Source organism: Labeo rohita, chromosome 7 (genome assembly GCF_022985175.1).
Source record: "Labeo rohita strain BAU-BD-2019 chromosome 7, IGBB_LRoh.1.0, whole genome shotgun sequence".
Classification (NCBI taxonomy): Eukaryota; Metazoa; Chordata; class Actinopteri; order Cypriniformes; family Cyprinidae; genus Labeo; species Labeo rohita.
Window position 1 is genome coordinate 60,673,285 of NC_066875.1, and position 9,790 is coordinate 60,683,074.

General features: G+C 37.4%; 1 protein-coding gene and 1 long non-coding RNA gene across 4 annotated transcripts in view; one reads left to right on the forward strand and one right to left on the reverse strand.

The window, feature by feature from the left end:
• The window catches only part of LOC127167910 (uncharacterized), a 19,104-nt gene extending 9,746 nt beyond the window's left edge, over positions 1–9,358 (forward strand). The window contains exons 4-5 of one of the 2 annotated variants that reach the window (XR_007828045.1): positions 7,445–7,735; positions 9,223–9,358. This is a non-coding gene — a long non-coding RNA (uncharacterized LOC127167910). Of the gene's footprint in view, positions 1–7,444; positions 7,789–9,222 lie in introns of both variants that reach the window. The other variant, XR_007828044.1, reaches the window with a different exon arrangement.
• On the reverse strand, positions 410–8,344 carry LOC127167909 (erythroid membrane-associated protein). 2 transcript variants are annotated; one of them, XM_051114318.1, is made up of 9 exons: positions 8,204–8,344; positions 8,002–8,058; positions 7,386–7,745; positions 6,869–6,979; positions 6,761–6,787; positions 5,252–5,290; positions 1,914–1,952; positions 1,626–1,661; positions 410–1,501 (listed from the first exon to the last, which is right to left on the reverse strand). In XM_051114318.1, the coding sequence occupies exons 2-9, from the start codon at positions 8,054–8,056 to the stop codon at positions 906–908; spliced, it is 1,263 nt and encodes a 420-aa protein (XP_050970275.1). In that variant the 5' UTR covers positions 8,057–8,058; positions 8,204–8,344; the 3' UTR covers positions 410–905. The 2 variants fall into 2 exon arrangements, with proteins under 2 accessions (XP_050970275.1, XP_050970276.1); XM_051114319.1 differs by lacking the exon at positions 5,252–5,290.
• Positions 9,359–9,790: the final 432 nt, after the last annotated feature.

Sequence of the window (9,790 nt, forward strand, 5' to 3'; positions counted from 1 at the left end):
TTCATCCCCAATGTCTTGAGATCAGGTTGACCGAGTTTGGTGGCAATTGGGTAAAAAACCTAGGACTAGTATATCAAATTCCAGAGCATGCGTTTTTGACAAAACCCAGAATAACCAACTTCCTGTTGGGATTAGCTAATGACATAGAGTGCGAAAGTTGTTCAGATTGATGAGTTCTATATGTGTACTGAGTTTCATTTGTGTAAGTGCAAGTATGTGTGATATATGACCCTTCAAATTCCAGGGGGCGCTGTAGAGTCCCCTTGCCACGCCCGTGTACCAGTCCGGCCCTCTGCCCGGCCCTAATGGCCTTGACAGATTCCAAGGTGTGTGCCAATTTTCAAGAGTTTTTGAGCATGTTAAGGGCCCTAATAAAAACCCCCAAAACCTTGACAAAAAATGACCATTTATTTTGGTAGTAAAACATAAAGTGTTGCACATTGTCACTCATTTACAAGCACCACAATTAAATAGTGTAATCTGTTACATGAACAGACATACAGAAGCTTATTGTAAAGTGCAAAGTATTGAAAATCAAAATGCTCAAAAAGGTTATGCAGTAGGATTTGAGCAACAATGGTCCAGTACTTTATTAGCATTGATGGTTCCATGAAGAACCTTTAACATTAAGGAACCTCTTCATTTAGCAAAAACTTTTTTTTTTTTATTATTGTAAAAACATTTTTTAAAATGTTCCTCACTCTGAACTGAAATGTTTTTTGAAGAACCAGTTTTAGTTCTTCTATGGCAGCACTGTGAAAACACCCTTTTGCAAGCTTTATTTTCAGGAGTGTGCAGAGTTAAGCTCTATTCCCAATCAAACACAGCTACCTGTACTTTTTGAGTAATCCTGAGGACTTTGGTTAGATTCTTCAGGTGTGTTTGATTGGGTTTGCAGTGGTCAGTCAGCCATCTGAGCTGTTATTACTCAGTAAAGGTTGACTGGACTCTTCAGCTGATTCTACAGGTTTTGGGCAATCCAGAATTCTAAGCATGCTCTTATCACCCACACCAGGATTAAACAGTGGAACGACTGATTCAGAGAATGTGGTGCTGATGGTCAGGAGATGTTTACTCTCTTTGATGTTGTAAAATGACAGCTGACCCTCATCATAATCTAACAGAACTCCCAGTCGTTCAGGTCTCGGTGTCAGTGAGAGTTTAACTGGTGGATCAGTGTTGGTGTGAAAACCATTAGGACCGTCTGAACACAGGAACCAGTAACCACTTGATGGAGTTAAAGCAGATCTGTCTCTTACAGTAAAAGCTCCCTCTTTCGCCACACCAATTAACCAGTAGTTCTTAGGTGGTGAACCGCCAACTGCCAAATCTACCTCCCAATAGTGACTACCAGAGGTGAATCTTTGGGCCCCAAATGCACATAAATCCAATGGAAATCCCTCTCCAGTGTGATCATATCCTGGATCGTCCCTCACAATTTTACAGTCATTAGTGAGAATCAGGCCTTTATGTAAATGCTCACTGTCAAAAGTGATATCAACTGTGAGGAGAAAATGTATGAGCAACAATTATTAATCACTGTGTGTGAGATGATATTTACACATATATGCATATATAACTGAGATGATTAAATATATTTATATATAACTGAGATGATGTCATACCTGCATGTTTCTTTAGTTCTTCTATATTTATGTCGCCTACAAGTAAAAAAAAGAAGAAGACATTTACAGTATCAGTAAATAACTGTAACAAGTCTGCTACAGAAGGAGAATAACGGCAATAGATAATTGTGTGGTTCTTTATTCTTATAAAGTAACTTCCACTGATGCTTTCAGAACATTTTTCTTCCGCTGTAACATGCATGTTGATGTTGATAATGTAATGATTAGTGGGTCACTTCAGCCGTTACTGTTCTTATAAAACAGAAAAGAATAAGCGTCGTTAAATACCTTCTTTTGTCAGTTTCTCCGTAGTTTCCTCCTCACAAACTGAAATGAGACAAGATTTGAATGTAAAATTTAATTTTCAGTGTGTTTTACAAATAATCCAGACTTTGTTAAATACATTAAATTACACATTAACCATTTCAGACAGAGAGACAGAATCTCTGTTTAAATACTTGTATATTATATTTACTATAAAATATAACATTTTTCAAAAGCAGTGAGTGACATTTATTTTTTCATCATTAATGCTGTTTGATTACTAATAATGATGGCATACACTGATCAGTCACAACATCAAAACCACTGACAGTCATTGAATAACATTGATTATGTCATTGTAATGGCACCTGTCAAGCAAATATTAGACAGCAAATGAACACTCATTTTTTGAATTCATGTCTTTAAAACAAGAAAAATTGACCTAGATGTCAAGTAAAATAAGGAGCTGGATCCAATAGCAAATGCAATCAAATAAGGCATTTATGTTGGTTAAATGTTGTAGACCTGCGATGATAAAGTGGTGGAGTTTGGTAACACGATTCAAAGTGCAATGGGATGATGAAGCAAACTGCCAATGAGAAGAGCCACAGGGAACCCAGAAACAGCGAAGGACAAACAGAACTGAAACCGCAAGACATGAGCAACAACGATGACAAAGAATGAGTGCCAACACAAGGGTAGATATAGGGAAAAAAGAAAAAGGAATCAGGTACATTTGGCCTGATTTAACTGGGGGAACCGGGGCAGGTGTTTTAATGGGAGAATGAAAAATAGGTTTAGTTTGGAATAAAGTTTCCTGTATGCTGGACAGAGTTTGAGACAGACTGCCAATGAGCTAAGGATCTTAGTGACAAGAAGCAGATCAATTAATTTGGGGCCGTTTATTACAAAAGGAGTGACAAGGAATATCTTTAGATAAAAAGCCACACTTTTTGACCAACAGCGTTTACAGGACGCTTCGACAGGACGCAGGACGCTAAATGTTGGTGGGCAATCAGGCAAAGGAGTTACCTTATAAGAGCATGCGGACATTCGAGCAGTGGGCAGTCATCTTGCTATCGCTGCGCCCCCCGGGGAGCAGTTGGGGGTTCGGTGCCTTGCTCAAGGGATTCACCTCAGTCAGTATTGAGAGTGGAGAGAGCGCTGGTTATTCACTCCCCCCACCCTCAATCCCTGCCGGAATTGGGACTCAAACCCACAATCTTTCTGGGCTGCCCCCAAATTCAATTCAAACGAAGTCCATGAGCCTTTTGTCGTTCACTTCCCGGGAGAGTTTTGCCAACCTGCATGGATTTGGGATCTGAAATAGGGCTGTCCATTGTCACTGGAGCAAAACCTTATCGTAGAATGTTGATCTCACTGCTAAAGATGAATGTGCACTCTTAGAGCCAGATCAATCAGATCTTCCAAGGCAAATGCTAATTCCAGAGCATAGATCAGTTTCTGTATACAGTCAGCCAACCCATGCACAAACATGTTCCACCATGCCTCCACGTTCCAATTACACTTCCAGCATGCGACACTCAGTGGAGATTTCTCTGATGGAAAAGCCAGTGGCTGCAAAGTTAAAAACAGAGAGCTCTTTGCCATAAACGAATGACACCATTTTTTCTCACCAGAACAGAACAGGGCAAACAACTCGTCAAACTGCATTACCAAAGCTTGAACTGCTCAACCAGGAACAGTAAAAACAATAGGTAGGCCTAATCCACAATGAGAACAAAGGATGAAACACTAGAACAGAACTGAGATGGCAAGCCCTGAGCAACACTGGATACGTTTACATGCACAATTTTTGGTTCAATCAGACTGAATTCATTCTGATTGATGAATCTGAATGTAGTGTTTACATGAAGGCTAAATAAAGTGATCGGGTTGATGTGCACGTTTATATGTCAAATCAGAAAGGTTTTTTTTACATGCGCACACTGCACAATTATAGAATTTTTCACTGTTTGCACGTAATAACCACTCTCCTGCACTGTTTCTTTATTTGTTTTTAATAGCAGAATTAATATTTATCCATTTCTGCTCAAGCTATCAAGCAATAAAAAAAAACGGGTTGCCTGTGGAGGACAATCCGAAACAAGGACTGGTGGGTGGTTGTCCTGCTCCACTTCATAGTAGCCGACTGAAAGGAGAGTTTTATAATGACAGGACAAGCATTTATACATTTTATTCAAAAGGAAGAACCACTCGTTCCACACGTCATACGTCATTACGCTATTTCTGCGTCATTGCACATATGCAGTCCTTTCGGTTTTGGTTTTTTTAATCCGAATGAGTGTTTATATGCCCTCTCAATCGTATGAGAAAACGAATAAACCACCCCCTTAAATCTAAGCTCAGTCGGATCGACTAAAGTCGGACTCACACTACAGGATTTTTAGCCCGATTTTCCCCTCCCAAGAATCAGCGCAAAAATCTTGTCGAGCACCTTGATCGGGCCCGATGTTCGGCGCGGATTATCTGGTAATGTGAGATGTTCAAAGATTGAATCTTGTACCTCCCGATCTGCTCTCACACAAATCGGGGCCGCCCCGATCATATCAAACATGTTTGATATTCAGGATTTTAAATCGGGATGATCACGGCAATGATTACGTCAGTACTTTCACAACAGCCAATGCGCAACCGCAAAACAGCTGCTGTACGGTCCATTGGATAGTAAGATCGCATGAGGCACTCACTCCATCATGATAATCTTAATAATATCTTGTAGTGTGTGATACGCCACAAATTTCAAATCTTGTAGTGTGTGCACGTTTAAAATTTCAGGGAAGATAATCTGCAAAGATTCTCCTTATGTGTGCACTGCAGCCAGATTTCATAATCGGTTAGGATTTTAAAAATCCTGTAATGTGAGCCCGGCTTTAGGTGTTTACCTGAATGTTTTCAGTCTGATTGAACCATCAATCTGATTACAAATGGATTATTTGGGTGCATGTAAACGTAGCCAATGATCTGATAAAGGATGACTGGAAACACAAGTGTAGATACAAGGCCTGATTAGCTCACCAGTGTAATTAGTTGCCCTGCAATGCTAACATCCAATCAGACCAACCATGCAGAAACACACATAACACACAAAAATGAACCCACAGACCCATCAACTGTCACACTGAGTGACTTAGACAAGGGTCATATAGTGATGGCTAGATGAGTGGGCCAGAGCATCTTCAAAACGACAAATTTTGCACCAATATGATATTAGGCAAATGGTTTTGATGTTATGGCTGTTTAGTGTATGTGTAGATGTTTATTTATTAATCAGTTGGTCACTTTAGCAGTTAACAGTTCTTATAAAAGTACAGCAAAGAACAAGCAACTTCTTCAAATACCTTCTTTGTTTGTCAGTTTCTCCATAGTATTCTCACAGTCTAAAATAATAGAAAATATTAATGGAAGGTTTGATTATTTGCTTCACAAATACTCCAGACTTTGTAAACCTCATTAAATTACATGTTAAACCTTAACCCTAAAAAATAAAAAACACAATTTGTTGAGTCAGCTCAAAATAATTTGTAACCTGGCTGCCTTAAAATTTTAAGTTCAGTCAACTCAAAAAAAGTTTATTCAACTTGAAATGTTAAATTATACTAAGTGACAACTTAGATATTTGAGTTGAATCAACTTAAAATTTTAAGGCAGCTGGGTTACTTACCCATCTGTTAAGTTTAGCAAACACAAATATCTAAGTTGTTACTTAATACAACTTAACATTTCAAATAGAATAAACTTATTTTAGATGACTGAACTTCAAATTTTAAGGCAGCAGGGTAACAAATTATTTTGAGCTGACTCAACAAATTGTGTTTTTTATTTTTTACAGTGTAATTCTATTAGTGAAGTTTTTGCAAATCAGGTTTTAAAGCTGTACATAGCACCAAATTTGCCCTGTAAAGAGTGCTGACATATTTCTCATGACAGATTTAGGGAAACCCATGGCTCTTGTGTTCTTAGACCCAAGCGCTGCATTTGACTTAGTTGACCACAACATTCTTCTGTCACGCCTGGAGTCTTGTGTAGGACTTTGTGGTATGGTTTTTCAGTGGTTTCGCTCTTATTTGTCAAATAGGTGTTTTACTGTTTCCATGTATTTGCTCCCCTTAGCTTCCATTTTTGAAAAATATGGTGTCTCTTTTCATCTATATGCCGATAATACCCAGCTTCGTCTTCCTCTACTGTGTAATAATAAATGCTCTCTTCATCCATTGTTAGATTGCCTAAGCCAGTGGTTCTCAATCCTGGTCCTGGGGGACCCCTGCTCTGCACATTTTGCACGTCTACCTTATTTAACATACCTGATTGAGACCTTCAGCTCATTAGGAGAGAGATCCACGAACTGAACTAACAACCAAGAAATGTTCGTCCAATCAAAATGCTTGGTTTTAAAGTTTGTTTTATTAAATATTATGTGTATTGTATATTATGTGCATTTGTAATGTGTACCTTTTTTCTTATTTTTTAATAACAAAGATAAAATAATGACAAAGATTTTTATCTTCGACCACTATTGCAAAATAGTAAAACATCATTCAGAAAGAATCGTGATAAAATAGTGGTAAGATATATTTGCCATATCGCCCACCCCTATCTGGATGTATGAAATAACCTGGTTCATATATATTTGGCTATAATTGTTCTTGATTGTGAAATCACTGCTGGGTTTGGGTAGTTCCATGTATTTCCTCTTACAGCTGCAACATTCCACTCAGACTCACCAAACCTGTTCTATCCATGTTTTTTTATTAACACACATGCAGCTGTTTGTTAAGGTTAGTGAGTCACTTCAGCAGTTTGTTCAGATTCCTAAATGTGTTCAGATGATAAATTAGGTTGTTACTTACCTTCTTTACCTTCTTTTATCTTCTTTCCTGCAAAACAGATAAAAAATATCAACAGATGTAAGGAATAAAATATAAAAACTAAAGATAAAATCTTTAAAAACGTTCTACCTTTTTTTGTACATGTTAGTTTGTTTCTGTATTTGTAGAGAATCAGCCCAAACAAACCCAGAGCTAAGATGAGAACGGTGAAGAAAAGAGCCTTCCATAGAGTTGATGGTTCTGAGACAATCAATTCGGGAGTAAAATATATAAATCATAATTAATATTTGTATTTGCTATATTATATATAGCAAAATATAGAAATTACAACAATTAGGCTAAAAAAAAAAAGTCAGCATGAAATATCATTCAAATTTGTGCTCCTGTTCAGTTCATATATGTTCACACCAGGCTTGGCATCATAATTTTCCTAAAATAAGTTCAGTGCTTACTGGATGACAAAGACTTGAAAATCTGGACTATGAAATGAACTGACTGTTATGACTGTTATTGGATTTGATAAACACTAGTAGAAAGAAAATTATATGAGATTGGAGCACCATGATGGAGAGTCATTTCTACAGGAGAACTATTCCTTTAGTGAGGTGCAGATCCATGAAAACACACTGAATTGTTTTTGACTCACCAGTGATTTTGAGATCTACTGCTTTGCTGCCATATGAACTTTCTAAACTCACTTCACAGTGAAATGAACCTTCATCCTGAAATGTGAGTTTCTCCAGCCGTAGAGAGACGTCTCCATCCTTCAGTCCACCAGACTGACCTGACCTCTGAGTCAAAGAGGTTCGATTCCTGAAACATTCCTGGATGTTCTGGATCTTCCCATCATTATAGAGGAGAACAGGGTTGCTGAACTCCTCATTACGGTACCAGCGGATCTCCAGAGCTTCAGCGTTCTCAGGAGGATTGATCCAGCAGGGCAGAATCACTGTGGATCCCACATGAGCCACTACAGGATCACCAGGAACCACTACAGTGAACGACACTGACACACACAGAAACACACGCTCAACGAAAAAAACAGTGTGGTAGACTGTAAATCTATTTATTTAAAATAAGTTTAGTTTATAAATATAAGTAAAAATAAATAAAATTGACAAACAGTGTATACATGAAATATAATTTGATGACATGTGTTACTCGATAAACATTAATCTTTGTTGATCTCATCTGGATTGTGTGGAATATTTAAGGCATAAAACTAAATGACATCCAAGCGTGTGTGTTTGTGATGTTCTTACCAGAATAAGTCTCAGTGAGGTGATTCACCAGTAAAGCGACAATAATCACCAACATTCCTGTGAAAATACAGACAGACTCAAATAAAAAATGAATTCAATGAATTTGAAATTTAAATAAAACTCTGAGAGGGATTTTTCCAGTTAAATGACATGACAGACATAATCGATCGGACTGTCGCATTCAATGAGGAAACAAACTCACCGAGACAAAGACTCCTCCGTAAATCAGTTTAGATGAATTCGAGCCATTAGACGCGTTCAACACAGTCAAAAACAAAAATCATTTAGAATCAAACATGCTCCAGGTTTTCCCTGCTGCTTTACTTTCGTTTTTTAATGATTAGTTATTTAAAAAATAACGCCAGTAAGATTATGCCTTGATAAGACAGGTGTCATCAGATGAAATAAATACGCCTAAGATTCGCTGTGATTATGTTAGATATGATCTTGTGTAAGCTAATAATATTTCCGTGTTTTCTGTTGTTATGAGGCGCGGAATGCGTACGCGGAATGCGCTGCGCTGTGGCCGTTTCACACAGGACGCGGAAGTCGCTGCGCTGCGCTGTCAAACCCATTCATTTTAATGGGACGCCGCGCTCAAAGTTCAAATTAGTTGAACTTTTGCCACTGCGCTCTGAAGCGCCTGCCGCGCCCCGTGTGAAAGGGTCATAAGGTGATTGAACATACTGAAAAATCCACACAGATCTTTCTGTTATTTTGTTTGTAGAAAAATTATTGTCAAGAGAATATCAAGAAAAGTCTATAGTGTGCGATATAAGTCTATATATCTATCAGAATCAATAGAAGAAGCTTCCTCATTCTGTTCCTGTGTTTGCTGGATGAACAGATTTTTACATAACGAAATCAAGATTTGCATTTCCTCTGACCGTGTTTTACCCGATCCTCAAATAGGGACAACGACTGATTCTTTCTTATGAATAAAAATGCTATATTGGAAATCAAAATAGGAGTTATTATTATTATTATAATTTGCAAAAGACCAAAACGGTGACATATTGTATAGAAAATACTTTGGTAAACACTTGGTAGAAAAAAAAAAGAAAAGAAAAAAAAAAAAAAACGTGTGTGAGAGAACTATTTAGAAATACATTTATGTTGATATTTACAGCTGTACATAATTTCACAGAAAGCGTAAAAATAAGAAACCTCCCAATAATAACTGTGTTCACTTATATTCTTATTCTTAAATTCTTATATTAGAATCAGCTCTCCACAAGATGGCATCCAGCGACGTGACCATGAAGAAGAAAAGCAAGAAATGAGGACGTCTTGAAGAAGATGTTGACCAACCTGCTGAGGAACATATTTGGACAGGTAGGCCTATTTCTTGTCACGTGTTTGGAGTCTGTATTGAGAATGCTGGTCTGTTGTGTTCAGCTGATCAACTTCTGTTCATTACACAAACCTGCATGACTTGTGTGCTTTATTCTAAATGTTCTGTAGTCGTATGATTAACTTCATACATCAAAACACTTAGAATAAAGGACACAAGCGGTGTGCACTTCTGTCAGGATACTTTCATAGTGCTTTATATCATATTAAAACATTATGAAGCAGTCATATTATATTGTAACAGCCCCAGTCCCTGTTATGGAAAAGAGTTCTCTGGTACATTCTGCTGAGCATCTCCTTCTGCTCTTTTTATCATTCTTATTTACTATATATATTATTATTATTATTATTATTATTTATTTATTTAATTTATTTTTTGATGATGCTGTTGTTTGTTAATATTCTTTAAAAACATGATTTTCTCTTGTAAATTTAA

Coding starts and splice junctions, on each gene's coding strand:
- LOC127167909 (XM_051114318.1), bottom strand. CDS start 8,056: ATGTTGGTGATTATTGTCGCTTTACTGGTGAATCACCTCACTGAGACT. Junction 1,662..1,913: donor GGAGAAACTGACAAAAGAAG/GTATTTAACGAC, acceptor TTTTACTTGTAG/GCGACATAAATATAGAAGAA. Junction 1,502..1,625: donor AGAACTAAAGAAACATGCAG/GTATGACATCAT, acceptor TTCTCCTCACAG/TTGATATCACTTTTGACAGT.